At 34.2% G+C, this 27,974-nt stretch overlaps 1 protein-coding gene across 1 annotated transcript in view; it reads right to left on the bottom strand.

The window, feature by feature from the left end:
- The window catches only part of DMD (dystrophin), a 1,828,382-nt gene that overhangs the window by 1,683,871 nt on the left and 116,537 nt on the right, over window positions 1–27,974 (bottom strand). Inside the window, 2 exon segments of the mRNA XM_078146592.1 lie at window positions 22,409–22,540; window positions 24,637–24,818. Of these exon segments, the coding sequence (XP_078002718.1) occupies window positions 22,409–22,540; window positions 24,637–24,818 (314 nt within the window).

Raw genomic sequence — 27,974 nt, 5'->3', positions numbered from 1 at the left:
ACATAATTTATCCCTCACCTTTTTCTTAAATCCTTTCTCTTCCTATTTCTCTTTTGGGTAAAACAGATTTCTATACCTAATTGAGTGTATGGGTATATATTCTCCCCTGCTTGAACCAATTCAAATAAGAGTGAAGTTCAAGCTTTGCTTCCCATATACCACCACTTCCCCCTCTACTGTAAAAGCTCCTTCTTCTGCACTTTAATGTGAGACAATTTGCCCTATCCTACCTCTCCCTTCTCCCAGTGCATCCTTCTTTCTCACCCCTTCAATTATTTTTGAGATTATCCCAACATAGTCAACTCACACTCATGGCCTCTGTCTATATAAACTTCTTCTAACTGCCCTAATAATGATGAAGTCTTAGGATTTGTATGTATGTATGTATGTAAGTATGTATGTGTGTATGTATGCATATACACATATATACATACATGCATGCATACATATATAATGTGCATATAACCTTTCCATGTTACAAAATTAACAGTTTAACGTTATTAAGTCCCTTAAAATTTCTCTTTTAGGTTTACCATTTGGTGCTTCTTTTGAGTATTCAGTTTGAATATGAAAATTTTCTATCCAGCTTTATTCTTTTCATTAGAAATTCTTGAAAGTTCTCTATTTCATTAAATTTCCATTTTTTTCCCCCTCTGATAGATTATAGTTTTGCTGGGTAGGTAATTTTTGCTTATAATCCTAGGTCCTTTGCCTTCAGAAATATCTTATTCCAAATACCATATTCCAAGCCCACAGATATTTTAAGTAGAAGTTACCAAATTTAGTGTGATTTAGTGTGTTCCCATGATATTTGAATATTTTCTTTCTGGCTTCTTGCTATATTTTTTTCATGACCTAGGAGCTCTGAAATTTGGCTATAATATTCCTGGGAGTCTTCATTTTGGTATCTTTTCAGGAAATTACAAACAGATTCTTTCAATTTCTATTTTACCCTTTGGATCTAAGATATTAGGGCAGTTTTCCATTATGATTTCTTTAAATAAGATGTGTAGGCTCTTTTATTGATTATGGCTTTCAGGTAGTTCAATAATTTTTAAAATATCTCTTCTTTATTTTCCAGGTCAGTTGTTTTTCTGATCAGATATTTAAAATTTTCTTCTTTTTTTACTCTTCTGACTCTATTATATTATTTCTTAATGTCTCATGGAGTCATTGACTTCCATTTTTTAATTAATTTGTAATTAATTCTTTTTTCATATTTTTCTTGCATTACTCTCATTTCTTTTCCTAATTTTCCTCTATCACTCTTCTTTTTTCTTTAACTCTTCTAGGAATTCTTTTTAGGCTTGTGTTCAATTTGCTTTTGGAGGCTTTGCTTGTAGGTATTTTTACGCTGATGTCATCTTCTTTCCCTTTAGGTGGGCAAGGTGACCATATTCAGAGTGCAATTCGCATGGAGGGCTGTAGCTTGAACCATTAACATGGTTTTCTTTTTGTCCGAAGCATAAAAAGAAAGAATTGTAGGAATTTGGTGTCCCGGAGGTTTAGCAGAACTCCTGGAGCTACATACATACATACATACATACACACATACATACATACATACATAAATACATACACACATACACCATACATACATACATACAAATCCTAATTTTTCTTGCTTCCTCCCTTCCCTTCCTCTCCCCCAAGACAGCAAGCAATCTGACATAAGTTATACATGTACAATCAGGTTAAACATATTTCCACGTTAGTCACGTTGTGAAAGAAGAATCAGAATAAAAGGGAAAAACAATGAGAAAGAAAAAACTGAAAACAAAAAAAAGTGAAAATAGTATGCTTCAATCCACATTCATAGTTCTTTCCATAGTTCATAGTTCCATTCATAGTTCTTTCTCTAGATGTGGATGACATTTTCCATTACAAATTTTTGGAATTGTCTTGGATCATTGTATTGCTGAGAAAAATTAAGTCTTTCTCATCATTGATCATTGCACAATATTGCTGTTACTATGTACAATGTTCTCCTGGTTCTACGTACTGCACTTAGCATAGATCATATATGTCTTTCCAGATTTTTATGAAATCTGTCTGCCAATCTTTTTTTATAGAACAATAGTTCTCCCTTACGTTTATATACCACAACTTGTTCAGCCATACTGTGGTATGTATTTTTGACCCAGCATTGCTGCCCTGTAGGATACAAAAATGGAGGGAAAAAGCATCTTTGGAATTAATGAATTGTATTCTATTAACTTTATTGCAAGGAGATTTGTTTTATTGAATATTATGGACCCTGAGTGTTTCAATGTATTCTCATTCTGAGGATGAACCATTGTAGAGGACTGAGTTAGGCTTGGTCCAGAATATTTGTTTTTACTTTTGGCAATGACCTTGCAGTTATTTTTGTGATTGAAGTGTAAGAAAGGAAACATAATGGAATGGAATTTGGAGAGATTGTATGAGCACCTACAGGAGTCAGATTTCCTGTGTCTATGTGCTTTTAGATACCAATGGAGAATATTCACAATGAGATAAGGACTTGAACTTCACTGGCCCTGTAGGATTAGCCCAATGAGAGCTTGATATGGATAATAAACATAATGCAAAAGCTATTATTCTCTAGTCCTTTCTAGCCAATTTAGAAAAGCTAGACTGCTAACATAAGGAAAATGATAATATAGAAATTAAATCCTATCAATTGAATCCCATCAGTCAGTTAGTCATATCAGGCTTTACCTATGAGTACTCCACTTACATACTATCATAGAATCCTTAGCAGATCAACTGGTGAAATTTGAACTAGGTAGGTATTGGGACAGCTCCAGAGTCTTATCAGGCAAATAAACCTGTCCACCCAAATAGGTGCTCTGGGGATGATGGGGGGAGGTACACTGCTTGTTGCCATATTAGGTAGGTGGATGGTATCACTCCAATACAGATCATCAAGTGTATCTCTTGAAATACTGGATGAAAAAAAAAAGACTGATCATTAGCATATATGAGTGTTAGTAAAACTATATCATGATGTCTTGGAGGACAATAGCACTTCTTCTCTTCTAAACAAAATTAGAACCTCAGAAAAAAGCCCTATGCTACTTGGTTGTTGCAAGATACCTAAGTTCTTGTATTTATACTTGAAAGATTCATTCTATGATTCCCCTTAGGAGGAAGGATGAAACTGGTTGGTCTAAGTACTTCATTTACAACAACCCTGGGTTATGGTAGGAGCAGCATGTTTTATATATGCTAGAGTGGTTCCCAGTATGTGAAGGTAGAAGGGAGAAGTACCTCTTTGAATTAATAAAGTGTTTCATTTAAATCTTAATGAATATTGTCATTCACAAGTATTTCATTGCATTTCAATGTGAAGCCTGAATTTTTTGGTTGTGCTAAGGTAGACAGAGCTCAAAACTATTTAACTATAGTCATCCCTGATCTATTCTGGGCTGCTATGTCTTCTTTCTCTGTATCCTCTCTGGATTGACTCATCAGTTCTAATGGGGTCAATTCGTATTTCCATGATAACCTATATATGCAATAAAATTACTATTTTTCTTTTAGAATTTTGGGCTTCCCGACTTCCCACTGATGTCCTCAGAACAACTGGTGGCAGTATCCTCAGCAGAAGATAAGGACATATGGGTGTGGGTTCAGCATGGTTAAATGAACTTTCCAAGCACCCCACAAGTATAAGAAAAGGACTTCCAGCACTTAGGAACTGTGAAATTACCCCTTTCCCACATGCACTCTCTAAACTGGAGACTACTTTCGTTTAGACTATGTCTATAATAGTGGGAAAATGTGTCACATTTCTTTTTGGTAGGGAAATGTTTTGTATGAACTATAGTACCTAAGTAAATATCCCTTTCTTAGAGCTGTTTAAAAAAGTTCTCCTAAACTTCTGTCTCATCTCATCAACTGCACATTCCCACTGTAAACATCTGAAATCAATAATCCCCCCCCAAAAAAAACCTCATTATTTCCTCCCTACGACTGCCTCTCCAAACTTCTCTATTTTTGCTAAGGATATCACTATCTTTTAGTCAATTTTACCATGAGATTTTTTTTTTATTTTTTACTTTTTTTATTTTTTAAATTTTATTAATTTATTTCAATTTATCAACAATCACTTCCATATGCTTTTGAGTTGAAAAATTTTCTCCCCCTTCCTCCACCCCCACCCTCCCCAAGATTGGGCACAATCTGATATAGGCTTTACATTTACACACCCATTGAACATATTTTCACATTACTGAAGTTGTAAGTAAAAATTAATACCAATAGGAGGAACCATCAGAAAGATGAAACAAAACTCAACAGAAGGTAAAAATAAGTGATAGTGATTTGACTTCCATAGTTCTTTCTTTGAATGTGGACAGCATTTTCCATCCCAAGTCCTCTGGAGATGTCTTAGATCCTCGTAATGCTGAGAAGGGTTCAGTTTAGCAATATTAGTTGTCGTACAATGTGGCTGTTATTGTGTACAAAGTCCTCTTGGTTCTGCTCACTTCACTCAAGACCATATACGTCTTTCCAGGTTTTTCTAAAGCCAGCCTGTTCATCATTTCTTCAAGCACAATAGTATTCCATTACATTCATATACCACAACTTGCTCAGCCATTCCCCAATTGATAGGCATCCTCTCAATTTCCAATTCTTTGACATTTTTAGTCAATTTTACAAACTCACTGTCATCCTTGATTTTTTCACATTTCCTCTTCCCGATATCCAATCATATTTGTCAATTCTGTCTCTATTTCATCTCTTGGACCCATTCACTTCTTTCCATTCCTACAATCAGAACCTTAGCTCAGGCACTCCTCACTTCTTGCCTGGATAATTACAATTGTCCCCAATTGTTCTCTCCAATCCATCTTCCTCACAGCCACTAAAGTGAGGTTATGAAGCAAAGTTCTGACCGCGTTGTTCTTCAGGGTTTCTTATTATCTGTGGTCTAAAATACCAGCTTCCTAGCATTGACTTTGAAGTCATTTACAGTTTGACTCCAGTCTCTTTTCAGACTTATTTCATATTGCTTCCCTTCAGGAACACTGTATTCGAGCCAAACTAGCCGCTTGCTATTCCTTGAACTTGATATTCTGTAGCCTGCCTCTGAGACTTTCCACTGACTATATCCCACGTGCCTGGAATGTACTTTGCTCTTCATCAGTTTCCTAACTTTCATTTCAGGTACTCCATGCTATGGAAAGCCATTTCTGTTCACTAGTTGTTAGCATTCTACTCTTCTCAAAATATATTCTATGCCATTATTTCTATCCATGTTATGCTGCCATCGCCCTCCTGTACCACCACCGCTGCCACCACCACCATACACACACACACACACACACACACACACACATACACACACACACACACACACAGTAGAATGTGAGCTCTTTGAGAGCAGGAACTGTTTTTCATAAGTCTTTCTATTTGTAATACATTGCTTATAAGCACTTAAAAATTATTGATGAACTGCTTTGGAATTAACAGTATAAGATCGCACTGCATTTGCTTGCATACAGAATGGAATGGAAAATCATGTTATTAAATGCTTATTATGTACCAAGTACCTAGTATGTGCCAGGTACTGTGTTAATGCTAGAGATAAAAAAGAGGCAAAAGACAATTCTTGTTTTCACAACTTCTATGACTAAGTGCCAGGAATACAAGTAGAAAAGTAAGACAGTCCCTTGTCTCAAAGAGCTCACATTTCAATTCATGGAGACAATATGTACAGAAGAGTTCAGTTGTAGGTTAGATGGGAAAGTCCCATAGTCCTAAGGGACCACTATTAGAAGAGGGGATATTCTGGAGGGATATTGGTAGGTGGGCTTTGGTTTGGTGTTCCTGGGAGAAGTTCTCATCTACACAATGGATTTTACCCTATGGTACCATTTGGTGTAGTCTGGGTAGTTGGGTTTCAGAGTGGAAAGATGACTCACCTCTCACACAATGTCAAAATCCATATGTTAAAAAATTATGCTAGATTCCTTGCAAGTAGCAATAAGTATTCAATGACCCTCTGATTGTTTGAACATCAAGTAATCACAGAACAGGAAAATACAGGTTCACTTTCATAAACACTATAACTATTACAGCCTGCATAGACACAAATAACCTGAGAGCTACAGGGTGTATAAAATACTGCTGTTTATAGCTTGTTGATTTTTTAAAATGACTTAATAGAGCAAAATGTTGTCTTAAAGTATTTCTTCTTGTGAGTTGTCTCACAAGCACATGTTAAGATTACCTTGATAACTGTGACCATCGAGACAATGAATTAGAAGGCTCTGATTTAGGATAAACATATCAAGAAACAAATTTTAAAAAGAAAGCTATAAGTAAAGGTTTTCCCCAAGTGGATTTATTTCATGAGGGAATGGGGGTGGGAGTCCAGATCTATGACTCCACTAGTTTAGGGAATTGCCAATACTGAAACTCTTCTAAACAAGATCAGCAATTTCACACTAATTTATTGTATTAGGGAGTTGCATAGAGGGTCTGAGAGCTTAAGGGACTTCCCCAAGGTCACATAGCTAGTACACATGAGAGACACTCAAGTCTTCCTACCTCTGTCATTTACTATCTGTTCGAACTTAGGGAAATCATTCAGTCCCTCTAGTTCTCATTTTCTTGACCGGTAAAATGAAGGCGATTGGACTACATGGCTTTGAAGGTTCCTTCCATCTCTAAAACAGCATCTTGACAGGATGCACTACCTGCAGTTTATTATTATTTTTTAAATCATGCTTTATTGTAATGGTAGAGAGAGTTTCCTCATCTGGGATTTCTATATGGCAATGAAATCATAGGTCCAGTAATCAACTATATTATTATTATGTTTCCAAAGACAGTATTGTACTATTAGTATTCCTCTTTTTATTTAATATTATATATTGGCTTATTACTATCCAAAAATAAATTTATCACTTATTACAGATATGTTATAATCATAGAAAATCAAAAAAAAGATTAAGAAAGTCTCAAAATATCTGATGTCTTGAAACTTCCCCCAAAATGAACAAACTAACATACATAAATTAAGCATAAATAAAATTTGTTATTATATCTTAACAAGATAGTATAAAATATTACATCAGGGCATTTGCTTTGTTTGGTGATAGATTTTGTCCTTTTTCTGTAATATCATTATTTATTTATATAATATCATTATTTATAGCAGCAGCATAATAAGGGATAGAGTCAAGCCTTAGACTTTGCCCCAGGCCAAACTTTTAACACTCTTAAAGATAATTTACATATGTGCAGCTGGGGAGGGACTGTAACTATGAAATCACATCAGTACATTTCCCCACCCCTCAAAAAAAAAGACACAAATATAAATTACATAAATAAATCCTAGATAGAAACTTAACATGTTTTTAAATAATTCATCATGAGGGGGCAGCTAGGTAGTGCAGTGGATAAAGCACCAGCCTGGAGTCAGGAGGACCTGAGTTCAAATCCAACCCCAGACACATACCACTCACTAGCTGTGTGATTCTGGGCAAGTCACTTAACCCCAATTGCCTCACCACCACACACACACACACAAAAACTAATCATGATATATCTTGTAGAATTTCTGCCTCAATGGAATTGGTCTGATGATTAAAGAACAACCACTCCTACCTATTGAGCATAATAACATAATAAAAACTGAATCTGTCAAAATCAAGAAAAGTATAATGCACTTAAATGAAACAAATTCTTACAAATCATAGGAGCAGGCATGTGTGAAAAAAGAGCATTGTGCTGAATAAAGTACGCACAGGATATAGTTTCAATATCTTTTTCTGATTCACAAACTAAAACACCAAAAAAATCATCTACCTGTTGTGGGGACTCCTTGAGGGGATTTGGTGGAACAAAAGGAGCCAGAATAAGAGGAGTGGAACAAGGGGATAGAGATAGACCAATATTTCACCATATACAATCACGAAGTCATAGTTTAAAGTAAGTATTGTGCTTTTTAAAAATAACACATCCATGGATAAACTATTCCAATTCATTCATCTCTCTCTATCTTTGCTCTTAATAAAGTGTACCCAATTAAGCATAGCTCTAAATCACTCAGAACAATTCTATTTGTTGCAAAAATATCTCTCAATTATAAAAGGAAAAAAAAACTATCGTGAATATTATTCTTGTGGTCTTATTTTACCCAAGTACCCCAAAATTTTAGTTAACTGTATTCTTACAGAAAAGGAAATAAAATCTCAATGGCAAATTGCCATAAAGTTTTTGATAATTTATGTATTCTAACATGACAGATATATATAAGTATATATGTGTGTGTGTGTGTGTACATATACATATACACACACACACACACACACACACACACACACATATATATATAAAATTTCAAGCTCTTCTCTTATACCCCCAATGGTCAATTGAATTTGAAAAATTACATATGTTTACATATGTTTTATAAGTAAAAATAATAGCTAACATGTTGTGCTTTGATGTTTCTTAAGCATTTTACAAATATTTCATTTTATCATCACGATAACCTCTTTACATAGGTGCTATTATCATCCTCATCTTATAGATGAGGAAAGTGAGGCTCAGAGCAGTTAAGTGAACTGCCCATAATCACACAGCTAACAAGTGTCTACAGTAAGATTTAATTTAAAGTCTTCCTGACTTCAAGGTCAGGGCTCTCTGACCTTGCCTATCAAATAGATGACACAATTTCACTTAAAGAGAATCATCAATGGGCAAAACTACAGATTATATGACAGCATAGTAATTAATCATTTCTTAATGAAATGAAAACCAAAGAGCCTATTTAGTAAATGTCAAATTATACATGCCAGTTACTCCAATGGTTCTTTAGGAACTCTCACACTTTTGTACTTTGAAAAGAAATCGATTTCCAGTTAAGTAATTTTTTTACACATCTTTGTTAATTATCCCCTATTGTTTGTTTTGTGACTTTTATGTTGCAGCACAGAGGATCAACTGTCTGGGAGACGAAACGACAGTTCTGACAATAATTCAAATTCTAAATGGAAGCATTTTAATGCTTACACACTAGCATGCCTGTATGTTTTGAGTAGCAGATAACTCCTCAACTCAAGGCTTCATTCAGATAACAATTCCTCTCTTTTGCTTTAGTCTCAGTAACTCAAGAATGACTCAATAACCTCAATAACTTGAGGTTGAAAGCATAGTCTGAAAAATGATTGGAAAAATATATTAGGATAAATTAATTTAAATATATTAAAAATATCATATATTTTCATGTTACCTGTGCTCATTATTATATGTCTTCTAGTCCCCTGTATGGTGTGTTACACCTAGCATGGGCTGCATTTAAAAAAAAACTGTTGAATATATTTAGCTCTGAGGTGGGCACTGAATTATTGCTTGAGCAATATAGTTGGCTGGTTAGTTTTAGTTTTGTATAAGTATGGAGCTGTTAATGTTCAATCAAACACTACGGAAAGACGCTAGCTGAATTTTAATCAGAATGAAAACGTCTCAAAGGAAAACATATTTCTAAAATGAACAAAACATTTAAACACACGAACATGCATAGACTAATAATCCCTACATTACATATCTAAGTCTATTTGATTCTTGTAATTAATTATGACAGAAATATTTGTGGATATTAAAGTACCAAAATAATAATATATTACTTAAATTTTTAATCAGTTCAATAAGTATTGTAGTAGTTTACAAACTCTACAGGAAGCTAAGAATTAGTATCTCTGGCTTAAAGTGTAGATTATGTCTCAATTTTAACTTTGGACAAATCACATTGCTTCTTTGGTCCTCAGGACTAGTTCCCATCTCAGATCTAAAATTATAGTGATACATTCTGGTCCCAAGTTCATTGGTTTTAGCTAATCATTTGTCAGGACATTGTTTATTTTAGTTTAGAACAAATGCTGCCACTAATTTGCTAAGCACAAAATGAAAAATATTTGTGCAATCCAATGGAATGTGCATTAACTTTGGAGCCAAAAGAACCATGTTCAACACCCAGCACTATCACTTATGAACTCTGCAACCTAGGGATAGTCCCTCATCTTTTCCGAGTCTCTAGTCTCTGTTTCCTCTATAACGGAAGTGAAAATACTTACCCTCTGTATCTCACAGGTTGGTTGAGACAATGACAAGTCCATTTAAATCTTTAAACTGCTCATGTTTATGGCTGAGTTGTATTGTTCCTACAATCCAACATCATAAAGTGTGTGTGTGTGTGTGTGTGTGTGTGTGTGTGTATGTGTGTGTGTGTAAGAGAGACAGAGACAAGGGAAACAGAGAGAGACAGAAGGACAGATAAGACAGAGACAAAGAGGCAAATAAAGAGAGACCAATAGAGGCAGAGAGAAAGAGGCAGAAAGAGATAGAGGGACAGAGACAGAGAAACAGTGACACAGAGAGACAGAGACAGAGATAGAGACAGAATGAGAGATAATAATTATATTCCCTTTGAGGCTATTGTAATTATCATCATCATTCTTATTCACAGCTAGCTTCCTTCATCACTCCTTTTAGGACATGTAAATCCCTAGCAAAAGCATCATAGTGGTTTCCTCGTTTTTTAAAAGCATTTCCCTTCTGAAAGAGATCCTTTATTCTGTTCCCTCTTTATGTCCAAGGGACTCAGGGATTTGTTTGAAAGAGTGGTCATATCCATATCTTAAGTCCCTCTGTTTCTAGTTCTCTGACTTTCTGAAACATTGTGGATTTATCTGCATGTGCTCTCTGTTCTAATGAAGCTGCAGCTCTCTTTACTCTGTCAGCCTGTTTTGCTTCTGATTGGGACCAGGTTAATTGAGGTCAGGTTGATTGTCTTATTTATCTATGGGTGTCTTATAGAAACCTAACATAGGGTAGGATCAATAAAACTTTGCTGAATGAAATAAATGACTAACATTTATTAATTTTGCTCCACATTTTAATGTAATTTAGTAAGTCCTGGTTTACTTATAAAATGTTTTCTTTCAATTATTGCATAACTAGTTGAAAAGGCATCTAAAATATATCTTGTCAGATAATCTAAGAATCTCATATAGTAACAGAGAGAGTATGATATAGTATTAGGTATAGACTCACAGGGGTGGGGAGCCTGCAACCTCAAGGCCACATGAGGCCCTCTAGGTCCTCAAGTGCAGCCCTTTGATTGAATCCAAACTTCGAGATCTGTTTTCTGAAGTTTAGATTCCACAGAGCCACTTGACACCACAGGTTCCCCATCCCTGGAGAGTGTTGGACTTAGAGAAAGGAAGATCTAGGTTCAGACTCTATCTCTAATGGTTACCAGTAATACAACCATAGGTGAGTCATTAAAACTTTTTAAGCCTCAGTATCCCATCTTTAATAGGTGGCACAGTGGATAATGAGCAAAGCCTGCATTCAGGAAGACTCATTTCTGTGAGTTCAAATCTGGCTTCAGACCCTTACTAACTGTATGACCCTGTGCAAGTCACTTAACCCTGTTTACCTCAGTTTCCTCATTCATAAAATAAGCTGAAGAGGGAAATGGCAAATCACTCTAGTACCTTTGCCAAGAAAACCCCAAATGAGGTCATGAAGAGTCAGACATGACTGAAGAACAACAAGAAAAGTATCTACCTCACAGTGATATGATTAGGCTAAAACACTTTGCCAATGTTAAAATGCTATAGATGCAAGATATATATGTATCATATATATTTATATATGTACATATGTGTGGGTATGTGTGTATATATATATACATATGTATATATATAATACATGCACACATACCCACACATACCTCCCTTTAGTTAACTTAAAATATTGAGAGGAGGGTATTCAATTTTCTCCTTTTAACCATTTAAAAATTTGCTTTGACATAACTCAATAGCATTGAAAGAATTTTCCTTTATCAATATACATTCCAAATGTTACTATTAGAGGATAATATACTTTAAATTTTCCAGAAAATACACATTTTTAGTTGTCCTTTCCACAAAAAATTAAAAAAGACACTTCTTTTCTAAAGATTTTTACACTATTCTACTACTTTGTTATCACATCTCTACAACACTCCTAACATTGAGAATGATCAGTGTGAAATTGAATAGTTATAATAGGAACACTGAATGTGAGTTTAGTAAAAAAAAAAATCTAACTTTTTTCTCTGGCAGTCAAAATTGCATTCACAAAATGATCTCTCCTTTGGAAATTTCAGTAATGCAAGGGATCTTTATCCATATAAATGATTTAATCTACTTTTATGCACTATTAAAATTTCCTCTTATAAAAATGTGAGAAAATCTCTACATAATTCATATGTTTTAATTAACTTAAAAGAGCAATTACTTCTTTGCTTCAGCTTAGGCTTTACATGTAAAGGTGTTATGTGGGAATATTTGCAAGGATGAGGATCAATATTCTTTATGTAGCTTTCAATACCTTCAAAAATTCCAAGCAAATCAATAATTTGGATATTTTAAGAATTCCATAGTTAAAAATTAGCAGCAGCATCCTGCCACTAAATAACCAAGCCACAAAGAATGGTCAACAGTAATATGAAAAATAACAGCTTTTTAAAATTCTATGATCAAATGAAAAAAAAAAAGCCCACATCCACCTCTAGTCTGTTTTCGGTGTATATTCTTAAACTCATTTCTGTTACTTGACATTATCATTAGCAATCCTTTCTAAGTACAAACTCTTTCTATGCTATTTTAAAAATAATTTTGAGACCTTATCTCACATATTCTTAATCCTTCTGTGTCATGAACCTCTCTGGCAAAATTATGAGGACTCTGGATCTCTTCTTAAAAGTTTCTAAATGCAAAAAGTAAAATATAAGAATCCAGCTATATTAAACAATGTTACCAGAATATTAAAAAAAAAAATCATGGGCTCCATAAATATATTCACAGAGCTCTTTTGGTTACCAGGGGCAAGTCATAAAACCACTCTGAACTTTGGTTTCTTTATAAAATAGAGATAATACTTATTATTGCCCTGTATAATATTATTATCATTGTCAATCTCTCACAGAATTTGTTCTGAAAAGGAGACAAATGATTAGGTTGTGTGTTCACATTTTAATTTCTTTCAAGCTGGCTTGACACCCATTGCATGGGAGTTATAGTCCAGAACTGGCTCGATTTGGAAGTTGGAGTACCCAGTTCATACACCTTTTCAACAAGGGCACCCTGCCATGCTTTACCTCCGTAAAGAAGAAATTCCTGTTCTATCAGACACCCCTCCTCACCCCCTCCCCATAATACCAGACTACTCCCAGCCTTGGGTTCTCTAGGCAGAAGAATCTGTCTCCACCCAAGCTTGTGCAGACTGAATCAATTCAGGCCTGGGTTGGAGTTTGACCAGGATAAGACTCAATGTAATCTCATTATCAGTAATAACCTTGTGAAGAACTTTAGAGAAGAGGTTGAGGGTAGGAGCTCTGAGTCTCTAAGACACCAATTACCAAGAAAAATCATTTTTCACATTATACAATATGATACAGCAATTATAAAGACTCAATCTCAGAGTGATAAAGAGCTGGTTTCAAATCCAACATTTGATATATACTATCATTCTGACCTTAGCAAGTCAAAACAATGACCCGAGAAACTCTCAAGCTATACACGTTAGAGTAACAGGTGCCAATTTACATCAGATATTTCTTATGCCAATGAACTAACAAGTCTTTTAAAATAAAATACACTACCTACATTATAGGTTGCTGTGAGGAAAACATTCTAAATTGTGAGCTACTGTTCCCCTGGGAATTTGTTTTCCTTTGTTCTCTATTTGCTCTTGGGAATTAATTCCTTTGATAGTTTTATCTAGTCTCATTTACCATGTGTATCCAGACAGTATCTCTATATGTAACTTTTTCTTTTTCTTCTTGAGCTCCAGATCTATATTTCTACCTGCTGAATGTTCTCAACTGAATACCTGCTATCCCCTCACACTCACTGTCATTTCACTATTTAAGTACCTATTACATGTGAAATACTGAGCATAATACAAAGATAATTGAGTTATCCATTACACCTCCCTGTTTCGCCCTCAATATACCATCGGTATACAAATCATGTAGATTTTTCTCTAGCCTGTAGGCCTTCATTTCAATTCTCTCTGCCAACATACTCATGCAGGACTGCATCATCTTATGTTTGGATTATTGTAAATTTTCCCTATAACTGCTTAGAAACCTGCCTGCTCAGATATCAAGTGGGTCAATTGGGAACAACTGGTGCCAGATTGCTTTCCAACTGATTGGAAGGATAGCCTTCAGGACAGTGCAGGGCAGAATTAAAGGCCGAGAAAGGAGATGCTTTTTTAGCAAGATGATTTTGTTGGGCAGAAAGCGTACAGACTGACACTATGGGATTTTAATGGCATTTAGTCTGTGTATGGAAAGGTACTCCAATATTAAAAAGAACAGAAATTACGTGTGGAAATTGTAATCTTTAGGATGAATTTTGAAAATGAGCATGGTCTTGGGAAAATCAAAGATCAGAAATACAAGGCCAAACCTAGAAAGACAGATGGAAACTACTGTCAAATATAACCTTTAGTTAAATCAAAAATGTTGGTACAAAGAAAATAAGAAATAAGTTGTTTTCTCTAGAGCAAAGGTTCTTAACCTGAGGTGTATAAAATACTATTTTTTTCAAATGTTTTATAACCATTTCAGTATGGCTGGTTTTCTTTGTAATCCCATGTATTTTATTTTATATATTTAAAAACACAATCCTGAGAAGTGGTCCATATAACCTTTCAGGGGCCCATAATGGTGATGGTTCACTTTTAGAAAGCAGAATTTTGCCAAACGCACAATCACATCAAACGTTACATACAGAGTATTCCAAAAGTCCAAGTGCAGTTGTCAGTTCTTAAAGCTAAAAAAATTTACTGAGACTTGGGGGGTAACCTGTAACTTTTAAGGTTGATGGCATTAGTTAAGCAAAATAAGCCTTTAGCAAACCATTGTCTTTCTCCTAAATTTTACTTAGGTAGGAAATAGAAAGCTCAAAATTTCCGCAGAAGTAAAAGTTCAAATTGTGTATTGGCTATGACCAAAGAACAAAGTTCTTCCAATAACATCTCCCATGACACTTGGAATCCAGAGATCATCAGTCATTGGGGAAAATTACTTAGACTATAATACCCTGAAAGCTATTACACTACAACGAAGTGTTGCCAACTTTGCAAAGCCCCAACTTTCAAACTTTGAACTGTCAGACATATTATAGTAATAGAAGCCAAGTTGTGAGCTACAAAGTGGGGGATACAGAAGAGCCATAGCATTCTTAAAGCCAAGATTCCTGGTTATCCAAAAGAATTGGTAAGAGGCTTTACAAGTCTTCAACCTGCAATAAGACTCTAGTAGGTGTTGCAACAAACTCTTGCAAAAGGACTTTACCTTATTCTGAGAGATTATAGAGAATTACATAAGGCAGATGTCATTGCCTTTTAAGATTTCAGCTAAGAATTCTGGATGGTATGTCTTATTTCCATATTCCAGGGAGTATTAATGAGGATTGGGGGGAATTCAATTATAATGAGATATTGGTGTTGGTAGGGGAACTTTGAGCCCGTTAGGAGATGATAGAGAGAATGATTCTATCGCTTGACTTTCTCTTGCTATTTACATTGGTTTGATAACCTAATTAAAAGTTCTTGCTAGTAAATCAGTGACTCCTACATATTCTGGTTATGGAGAGTGTTGTATTAGTGAGGGCTCTGGCTATAATTTATAGAAATGATGTCACCAGATATCCACAGTGAATCTAGGGAGAGCAGTACAATGTTTCATTGTCAGAGTTCTGAATTTTCAACACCAATAGTTGGAACTGCATCAAACATACAAGAAGCTAGCAATATGATCTTCTAGAAAACAACAGGGGCCTCCAACTATACATACAATTATACAAACAATTATATCTGTAAGTAGAAAGGGTAGTATCACAGGCAATTAGGTGGCATAATGAATAGAATTTAGGACCTGGAGTCAACAAGACTTGAGTTCAAATCCTCTCTTAGCCACTTAATTGTGCAACTGGACAATTTCCTTAACCTCTCCGCCTCGATTGCCTTGTTTCTAAAATGGTAACTATGGTGACACCCTACCTGAGAGGTAGCTGACAAAAGAGCCTCCCTATTGTGAGGATCAAATGAGATAATAAATGTGAAGTTCTTTGCAAACCTTAAATTATAAGAATGTTATTAGAATATATTTGTGATGTACTGGTAAGTCAGGTTTTTTTTTTGAAAACACTAGCGTTTCTAGTTTGAAGAAGTCACTTCAACCCTATTAGTCACAATTTTATTATCTGCAAAATGGAGGTGATATGAATATAGTTCTGGGGGAAGATATGAGTTATATAAATGTGCGGTGGCATTATTAAAGTAGTGGCTTCAGTAGTTCTTAGGAAATTAATTATATATAAAACTAAATTAACCTAGCCTAACCCTTAACAACATACTTTCACACATGCTTGATGTTCCCAGTGGCTTAATTAACATACGTAAAGGCAAATGAAAAATCTTATCTTTTGTCTGAAAGCTTCTGGCAGCTCAGGAGTACTGATCTTTCCCCCTTTGCCCCTGAGTCTATGCTCTCCTCTATTTCCCAGTTCAATAAAGTACTTGTTACTCATGGTTATAGAGAAGCCAGCCCTGAAGTCAGGAACTCTTGGGTTCAATTCCTACCTCTTACATACACTCGCTGTGTGAACTTTGGCAAGTTCCTTAATATCTCAGCATCAAAAGCAACTGTTTTAAGACGATAATACAAATGGACAAATAGCTGTTCATATGAAACAGTAGTGGCAGTTTCCTTACTGGGAGAAATCAACTGTCTCTAAAAGTGCAGAGCAAAATACATATACATATGTGAGTGTATGTATATACACATAAATGTACATATATCACTATCTAGATCTATAAGTATATCTATAGGTAAGTATAAATACAGATATAAACCAAAAGGTAAGTAATATCTAAGATGGAGAAAAAAATGATACAATGGGGTTTTAAATTAACAATATACATAGAGGGAAATAATGCAATTTGATAAAGATTATAAATAAGCGATATAATCTTTGAAAGGTTGTGATAAAACAAATTAGTCTGAATTTCATTCAAATATTCAGTGAATAAACCTAAATGTATAATGTCCTATAAAATGATATGAATATAGGTGTTCCAGGTATCATCTTTTGCAGAAATAATATCTATTTTGTACTCTCCCTCACAAATACCCCTGGTTTCAAAGGAACAAGTGAACCAGAAATCTCAATTCTCTGTACCAAATTCACTAAACTAAATTCATTCCAGAAGCACCAATGGTTGAGGTTTTATATATATATATATATATATATATATATATATATATATATATAATATATATATATATATATATATATATATATATATATATATATAATTTACAAAATATACTAACAACTTTATTTTATAAGTATGCATTTAGGAAATGTTAATGGTGCAGAAAACAGCATATCCTAGTAGACAGAGTCAGGAAGACCTGACTTAAAGTATAAAATTTCTTCCCCTCATATATACTGAACCCAAATGAGTCATAACTATTAAACACCTCAAAGAAAGTTTGCAGAACAGTTACTGAAATTCATTGGTAGAAGGATTTTCCCAATGAAATCATAGATATAGTCCTTCCCCACAAAAAAGGATTATATAAATGCAACAGGAAATGTTTTTAAGACCCTTCTATCATTACATAAATATCTTCTCTTTTAGAGGTTTTTTTTTTTGGATTCTATTTAAATAGATAAGAACCTCAAAACATCAGAATGGGATAAAAGAAAGGTTGTATAATCACATACTTTTGGACTACCTTTTCAGATTATTTATCTTTACTAAGCTTAACTCTGCTCACATACCTCATTCATCTACTGATAGAACAGGGATCCTTGGGATAGTTAATCTCTTTTGTGTTGATCCTTGGAGGAAAGGGTTAGTGAACAGTATGACTTCTCTTTTCCTTCCCTCTTTAGAAATGTGCAGTTCTTTCTGCAGACCACTAGAGAAAAACACACCAATTTTTTTTAATTTTTTTTAATTTTTTGGCTAGGCAATGGAGTTAAGTGGCTTGCCTAGGGTCACACAGCTAGTAAGTCTTATGTGTCTAAGGCCAGGTTTGAACTCAATTCTTCCTGAATCCAGGGCTGGTGCTCTATCCACTATGCCACCTAGCTGCCCCTGACACCAATTTTTTTAAAGATAGACTCTATTTTGTCTGCAATTTTTTAGCAACTGAGAATTTGTCTGTAAAAGTTAGCTATGTTTCAGGTACTAGAGCTCAATAATTTTGCAATTTAATAGTTATGAAATAAAACTTACCAAACCAAAAAAAAAAGTTAAAATTATGGGGGGTGTTCAGGAGTTCTTGCTGACAGGTGATATATTTTTATTGTTATCATTTTCACTACAAAAATTGGCAAATGCTACAAATTGAGAATTGATTTATTGTTTTGTTAATGATCTAGACATAAGAAAGTGATGGAGAAAATGTTAACACAGATTACACCTAAAAACATTTCATTTTCCCCCCTTGGAGAGCTGGTTGTTAAACATTTAGCAATAAACTCTTGATTGTGAACATTTAATATAGGGCTTCTGGAATATTTCATCTACAAACATTTACTCTTTGTAATCAAATTCTTTCTTTTTTTAAAGGACAGAAAATAGGACTCTCCTCCTCCCATGATCCATGTTCGATAAAGTTCATGATAAGCTGGCTGTTAATATACTTTCATTACGATGAAAATAAAGGACTAGAGGCATCTAGGGAATTTTCATTTTTCTCATTAAAATATTCCTACATGAACACTGCCTTAACGAGGTGATAATGAGGTAAAAATGTGCTTCTTGAAAAAGAATAGAGTGAAGCCTTCTGGCAAAGGTAACTTAATAAAGTGATAATGAGGCCAAAATGTTCTGTGTTTGTCTTGGTTAATACCAGAGTATGTTAAAATGTTTTTCTTTCCTCATTGGAAGATTTTTAAGCTCATGAACATTTTACTGAATTAACTGAAAGAGATAATTTTGAATATGATGGTGAAGATGAGGAAAATGATGCCAATAACTGATATCTGAAGAACACTTGCTCTTTGTTTTTGAAGAGTACCAATGATTCAGATGTATGTCAAGTACTTTACACACATTATTTCATTTGTGATTTACAATATTGGGAGAGAAACACTAAGGTATTATTATTATTTTTTTTTTTGGCTACGCTATGGGGTTAAGTGACTTGCCCAGGGTCACATAAATAGTAAAGGTTATGTGTCTGAGGCCAGATTTGAACTCCCTCCTTACTTCAGGGCTGGTGCTCTATCCACTACTCCCCCTAGTTGCCCGAAGGTACTATCATTATTATTATCATCCTTATTATCACCATTACACAGATTAGGGAGCTATGAATTTGTTAGGTTAAGTAAGTTGACCAAGGTAACACAACTAATAAGCAGAAACAGGCTCGAAGTTTTACAGTCTCAATTGTAGACTACAAGGTGTCCTTTTTTTATGTGAATGAGCTACTGTTATCTCGTTCAAACTCTCAGATGTCAATCTTCTGAGAGCTAGCAGAGATTACAAGGCATTTATTTTTGAGAAGCACATAATCTACGGCTATAAAACAGATCCCTCCACCAGATGGCATTAACTAGGTTAAGCCCCATTAGCACCACTGTCTAACTAGCAGATTAATCAACTGTGCTTAACTCAATAAATGCCCAGTGGCTTGAAAGCATGAATGAAGGAAACTCCAAAATTCTATTCCTTTTTCCAGTAGTATCAGCAGGGTTATTTTCAAATCACTATTTCCAGCATAGATTTGATAGAAATGACTTTTCTCAAGGAGAACATTTCAAATTGCTCTACTGAGCCACATAAATAAAGCTTTCTTTTACAAAAGCCATTCTAGGAAATCATATCACATTATATGACCCACATTCTAGCCTATACAATACTGTAATTCTTGTCTTTGTGGGGGTTGTGATCCCACATTGTTAAGTGCTCTGCAGGATATCTTCCCTGAAAATATTCAGGTTTTTCTCTCAAAAAAACATACTAAATGGTATAAAAATTCTGAACTGGTTTTGGAACAATAATCATAATGATAATGACAATAATAATATCTAAAATTCATATAGCAGCTTAAAATTTGCAAATCACTTACACATATATTCCTGGGAGTTAGGTGCTATTATTATTCCTGTTTTACCAGTGGGAAAACTGAGGCAGACAGAGATTAAGTGACTTGGTTAGTCACAAAGCAAGAAACTGAAGCTGCATTTGAACTCAGGCCTAACTATAGGTCTAGCATCCCTTTCATTTCACTACCTAGACACCTCTTGAAAGAAAACTTCATGAAGATTATGAGGACTGATGAGGACAAGTTTTACTGACCAAGTTAAATGAGGTCACATAAAGAATCTTGCAATGGTATGACATTTTTTCCCCCAATGACAAACATTCTCTCTAATGATCACAACATTGCCATCACTGCCCAGCGAAAGCTTTTGTCTAAGTCACCTCCTCTGGTTCACAGCAATGGTGACTGACTGTAATGGCAACATATTGACTTGTTTTATCTCCTTTCAGTTGTCACCAGCAAATGTGTGGTGTATGGTGGAGGGTTTTAGTTTTTGTTGTTGTTGTTGTTGTTTGTTTTTTACTACTTCAGGGAAAGCACAGCATCACATACTGAAAGGGATGTGTGAATTCTTTGATGTGGGCAATCCCTCCAGTAATACAGAAAGCAAACAATTCATGCCTGCCTCTCCTATGTTACCCTTGCCCATACTACTAGATCAGTTCTCAATAGGTGATCCATCCAAATTGCTAGGGGTTTTCCTCACTTTCCTTTGACATTATGAAGACACCAGGGGAGTCTTTGGATTATCTATTGGTTATCTCATGTTCTCATCATACAAGAAGCCCATCTTATTTTTCAATCATGTATTCCTCTGATGACAACCTTTATTCAAGTTCTCTTGTGTAATTTGCTATGAGTTGCATCCTGTTCCCACCCACTCTATGCCTCTCCACTTCCCATAAGAGATGTTCATTTCTTAACTATTTTGAGACTGCTGAATTCAGAGACTTACATCCATACAACAGCACTGGTAGAAAATTGTTATTAAAAAGATGACCATTTGTTTCTAGAAGAAATGTGGAGTCAATAAAAGAGCTTTGTATTTTCCAAGAACAATCTAGTATGCTCTCTTCCTCCTGAAGTCTGAGCACAACTCATATACCCTACGTATTCAAGAAAAAAACTAACACTCATATACAGGTTAAAATAGATAATTAAGCTATTAAAGTTTAAAACTGTATGAAGAATTCTTGTAACACTATATATATATTTGTAAACAAATACATATGTGTGTATAGATGTGTATATATGTATATGTATATATATATGTATATATATGTATATATGTATATATATATGTATATATATATATATATATATATATACACATATATACATATATATATATATATATATATATATATATATATATATATATATATATATATATATACACATATATACATATATATGGACACACATACATGCACCCATACCTACAGGTAAATAAGCACAAAGATTTCCTACTTAACTTGAATATCAATAGATATTCTTCAACTGCCTTTTCCCCATCCTGCTCACCTCTCCTTTCCCTCTCCATCATAGTTAAATCAAACTTTTTCATTAGTTACTGATATCTTCCAGGAGATTTTTCAATATTCAGGCGCATGATGAAAATAGGAAAATGCCAACTACAAACAGATACGTGTAATATTTCACTATCTGTAGAGAATGTCCCTCCAATATAGAGATTACACTGAGTCTCCTTCATTTTCATCTTATTCCTTTTCAGGTACACTATTTCATTAAAGGTTTATTTAAAAACTATTCATAGCAAGACACCTTTAAGTGTTTTACAATTATTTCATTAACAACAGCTGCCACAGATTAATGAGTTTCACCCACTGTGTGTAGTGAATTCAATAGCCACTGTTAATAAATAAATCCTGTCCCCAAAGAATCAACTTAGGTATTCTGCCCAACTATATATCTATATCTATGTGTACATGCATGCACTCCACCTTATATCATTAATAGGTTCTGATAAAACATGGCGTGAGGAAAAGTTACATTACAGGAACAGTGCATTTAAAAGGAATATGTCATAAATACAAATACAAATCCCTTTCTCCCAAAGAAAAGTGTTATGATTTTTTCAATGGAGTTTGATTATAAGGTATTAAGGATGGAAACAACTCATGCAAATAAAAGAAAATAAAACTCAGATGTGGCAAAATAACAGCAAGAATTTTCACAGCAAGCACACAAGATGTTAGGATTTTCAGATCCATTGGTAATGTTATTTTATTTTTGGGAGAAAAAAAGAAAAAGCTGACAGACCTGTGAAGAAAATGGCCTCTTTTCTGTCTCAGAGGATGTGACATAAGCAGCTTGGGTATAGGCATAGCTTTTGAATCGAGGTTGAAGAGATGAAGAGGTTCGCACATGGCCCTGTGCTAAACTGACTGTGATCTAAGAAGAGGTTTGGGAGAGGGCAAGGGGAGGAAATATACATACATACACATGTGAAGATAGGACTCTAGTAGGACTGCTATCCCCCACCCAAATACAAGGAGGAGAAAATGAAGAATGTTAAATAAATGTCAAATTCCTAGAAACCATTAATCCCTAAAGGAACAATTTAAATAAGCCTAGGATGATATTTTAAAATGTTAACATGATACACTGCTGAAGGTGAGTAGGTAGGTATATTTCACTGGAAGGGTTCTCTTCTGGTCTAACTCTAAGACTAAAGGGGAAGAGAAGGGAGAACCACACTATGTAATGTAGTTTAAAAAATGTAAATCTAAAAGTAATTTTCTCTGTATCTTAAGTAAAAGAAACCTGAATTGATCAAATCAATGACTTAGGGAAAGCCTGAAACTCTCATGAGTAAAATACAGGAAAATTTCTGTATTTCTAGAAGAGGCAATATTGTGCAATGAAACAAAAAAAAAAAATGGACTTGGAATCAAGAAAGACTTAGGTTTGACTTATACCTATGACAATTATTAGCTATGTGACTATGGACAAGTCATTCATTCACTGTGAGAAATTAAGATAATAAAATGAGATGATATATGTGAGGTTCATATACATATATATATATATATATACATATATATATATATATATACATATATACATATACACATATATATGCATGCTAACATTATTTAGTACAGAAAATTACATTAAACATTTATTTAATGCCTATAGCAAAGATTTTCTATGGACTGCTTTCAAAGTATTATTGTTCATATCTTAGCAAATTCAAATAGCAATAATTATAATAATCCTAGAGAGTACTATTTCTCTTAGAGAACCTAAATACAAGCTAATGGATAATTTAAGATGAAACATTAAAGATTGTGAAACAGAACAGCTAAATGGAGATAAATTAAATATGCACATATATGTGTATATGTATATGTGTATATAAATATATACACACAAGCCCATTGTGTGTGTATATACATATATATACATACATTTATATACACATACACACACACACACACACACACACACACACTGTGAGACACACATCAGTAGAATAAAATTGTTGTCGTTCTGTCATTTCAGTTCTGTCCAAATCTCGTGTTCCCATTTAGGGTTTTCTTGGCAAAGATACTAGAGTAGTTTGCCATTTCCTTGTTCAGCTCATTTTACAGATGATTAAATTAAGACCAATAGGGTTAAGTGATCTGTCCAGACATTTACAGCTCTTAAGTGAAACTAGATTTGAATTCAGAAAGATGTGTCTTCCTGACTCCAGGCCTGGCACTCTATCCACTGCACCACTTAGTTGCCTCAAGAATAAAATATTGAAGTAGATTATTTAATTTTTTTTACAAACATGACAAATGTTTATATATAAACATCATCTTAAATATGTTCCTTCACTTTTAAAGTATTCTTCAAATATGTTAATATTATTTTGGTCAAAAACTGTGATTTGATTTGCATGGGAAACTCTTGGGGAGGAAATTGTCTTTACCTAGATATCAATTATGAACTGCTCTGGAATTTTCTTAGAGATTTTTAAGGTCAGTTGGCCAAGGTTCCACAACAATTTTGACAGTGGTGGCACTTGAACCTACATCTTTCTGACACAGAAACTAGATCTCTGTCCACTCTAACATGATGCTCCTCATTCTTTAAAATTAAGTTTTTTTTAGTGTGGCAATAAATTATAGAAAACGAGTGCATCACTAAGTAGAATGTATTTTCTGGTCTTGGTGTTCTTGACAGCATGTGATATCTGCTGATGCACAAATGAATCCATGGATAACATTCTGCCTGATTCTTGGTGTATATCTAACAATTATAAGAATGTTTTCTGCTCTGTCTTTCTGATATTACTATGAAAACATATAACAGAAATAATTTAATAATGTGCTTTGAAAATATATATAAACCATGGGAACACAAGTTATACTGTTTATAGATACTGAATATTAATGTGGTAAAATAAAACAGTTGGATAATGTCAATATTAAATGCATCCTTAAGATGCCATATAGCAATCAACTTCAAAGTCAGTACAATGCTCTGCCAGAACTCACCTGCTGAGAATAGTGCATTTCATGGTGCAGTTGAAAATGTTCTCCTTGAGAACCTTTTGATGGCCTTGGCAACATTTCCACTTCTTGAATAGCTTCCATGCTTACTTGTTGGGGCAGAACTTGGAAGAGGGTTGTGATATACATTAAGATAGATTTCTTATCTGGATAGGCTGTTGCAACATCTGTAAAATACATTAATATACATCACTTTTTTGTTGTTTTCATAATGGAAAATGCAAAAGAAATGAACAAATCAATGTTACAAGAAGAAGACAAACTAATGAGCCCTCAATTGTCTATGGATGCCCTCCAGAGACTAATTAGAAAATTATAATGAGTTCTAAAATTTCCTACAAAGTTGGAATACCAATGAGATAAAGTCTTAATTTTTCCCCTCTAATTCATGTAAACTTCATTCCATCCCCTTTCTTTCAAAAAGTCAAATAGCAGAACTATGCTATCAAAGGGAATAGCATTCATTAACTGAGAGACAAAAATAAAGTCCTGGATAGATTTTCTTTCCTGTGGAAAGTTAAAAAATCATCATGGTGATTAAACAGCAAAACAGTAATTAAAGAGTTACACATTATAATTTGAAGTATTGGAGTTGAGTAAAAGAAAGAAGATATGCTTATGTATATTATAGATATATTTGTGGGGAAAAAATCCGATGTGGAGTTGAAGGATTTCAATTCAATTAAACAAATATTTATTAAGCACCAATTGTATGAAGCACCACAGTAAGCAACAGAGGTACAAAGATAAAACAAAAAAGGAGTATAGTGGGGATACAATGTGAATATCTATAAATAAATGAAAATTATTTACAAAGTAATTTCAAGAGATAAAGAATATTAACAAAAGCATAGAATAAGCTTATGTAAAAGATGTCAACTGAACTGTGTTATGAAGAAAATGAGAGGCTAGTTGTACTGAGAGAGGCATATCATTTGCCACCATTCAAAAAGAAAAATAAATTCCACTAGATTCACTGGAATTAATACTTCATAACATTCCTAAACTACATTAAAATACAGCAAATTTGTATTAGTATACATGATAGCACATCTGTCGGTGTCAGGTGTCATCTCCCTACGCAAACACTAGGGACACATTCAAAATGTCTTTACGTAAAGCTGATCTGCTGGTATGCTTTGTGGTAACATATCCAGGGAGAAAAAGAGAGCCCAACATCCTGAGTCAATAACAATTTGTAATGATATAAGTAATGTGGAAGCTCTTTCAAGTCCTCCTTTTGTTATCCGGCATTAAAATTTACCCACTGCCCTCATTCCAGTGAATCAGGATGTAAAAAGAATTTTGTATGAGAAATTTATCATTAATCCCAGAAGTTTTAAAGCATAATCACAGGCAGCAGGCCAGAAAAACTCTGGCATGCTGCAGCAATGAATTCTCAGTCATAAATCTATCTTGGCTTGGCTAAGATACAAGATTTTTAAAAATTCAATATGGATATCCAGTTAGATATTCTGATCACAGGTAAGAGAAGAAAGGACACAATGTCAGGTCCAAAGGCAGAGGAGGAAGCCTACTAGTCATCTCCTTTCATTTAAAGAAAATTTAGCATAGTATTCATGGGAATCTATAGTATTTTAGAAAACTTCCAGAGATCACTTAATGTCCCTTAAGTAGGACGTACCACATAATAATGCTCCAGTTTGGGGGAGGGAGAGGGAGACATTGAACACATAAGCGTCCTATGACACAAACATTCACTCACTTAAATATTTATTGCAAGCCTTTAAGATGCATAGGCCTGTGAGGAATATGCAATATAATCCTAAATTCTTGCCCTCATTATGATAACAATTAGTTATTAGCTAACAAATGTCATTAAGTGACTGTCTATGATGATTTAAATGAAAGGTATAAAAAATATCATTTTGTCCCACCATATAAACAACTTATTGGCATAAATTATTAATAAGGATATTTATATGATTTATCCTAAAATATCATTCTTCTCTGTTGCTACTTCACTTAAGATTCTAGAACTCAATTCTTTTTGCCTCCTTTCTGGGGTTGCCATATTAGCTTTTGATTAAAACTATGACATTCGCTTCAGATATTCAAATAAAAAATTAATCCATATTGTGAAATACATCAAAGTATCATCAGCATGAATTACAATAACATTAATGTATATGTATTTGGATGTAGTTTGATGAAAAGAGGTAATGTCAAAAATGTCTAAAGTCTTATTTTATTGCTCTTAAGCAATTGCTATGATAAGAATATCCTTGGGTTTTTTTTCCCCATATTTTAGATATAAAAGAGGAAATTCTCATTGATTAGGTAAAATATAAATGAGAATAGCAATTATGATACTAAATACACACTTCAGGATTAATAGATATCATTATAAGGGTCACAGATCCAGAGATAGAAGGGACCTCAGAGTCATCTAGGCCACCATTTTCATGTTATAAAGGAGGATACTGAGACCCAGGGAAGTAAAGAGAGTCACTCAAGCTATCAAGTAAAAAAAGTGTCAGGGGTGAGATTTAAACCCATAATTTCTGACACCACAGTCAGTGCTTTGTCCACATTATGACACTGCCTTCCAAGGAAAGCTAAACATTTTTTTCAGTTAGACTGGAAACATGTAAAGTTTTCAGTATTTGGAGACAAAATCATTTAACAGTCTTCTCAAAAATTTTATTTAATCATGATTTTAATGGTGAAACCATGCCAGAATGGAGTTTTGTGCTAAGGCAACCTGTCCAAGTTCTGCCACATTCACATATGATACTTTAAGTAATTTTAATTTAAATGCTACATTAAGCATGCACAGGCATGGTCATACTTGCAGTGTGAACAAGCTACCATCAACAGAGGAGAAATGATTTAAGCAAGTCATGACCTGATTGCTGTAAATACTATCATTGAAGAACATTGAACAAATATTTCTTTTTCATTTAATCGACCTGTGGCAGAATTGCAGTAGCTCAAAAGAAACATGAGATGTGCAAATTTAGTGACGCCTCCACTCCAAACGTTCGTATTTGTGCCCAACCTGAGTAGAGCCTCCCAAGGTTATATTGGTCTGATCAGCCACCGTCAGACACACTTTACATTGACTCCAACATAGTGATGTCATTTTGGTCTTCTTTGAGATTCAATGACAAGAACCAACCAACCAACTTTTGGCTGCTATTCTATGAAGTTTTATTTGAAAATTCCCTTTCCCAGGATCATGACTTCAGAGGTGAAAGGGAGCTTAAAAGTGATCTAATTTCACTCCTTTATTTTACAAACAAGAAAAATGAGTCCCTGAGAAGTCACAGGATAACAGAAGATAACTCAGAGGCCATCTA

This window comes from Phascolarctos cinereus, unplaced genomic scaffold (genome assembly GCF_003287225.1).
Source record: "Phascolarctos cinereus isolate Bilbo 61053 unplaced genomic scaffold, phaCin_HiC Scaffold_726;HRSCAF=1367, whole genome shotgun sequence".
Taxonomy (NCBI): Eukaryota; Metazoa; Chordata; class Mammalia; order Diprotodontia; family Phascolarctidae; genus Phascolarctos; species Phascolarctos cinereus.
Note: the sequence above shows the minus strand (reverse complement) of the source record. Positions and strands in the feature narration are given on the sequence as shown.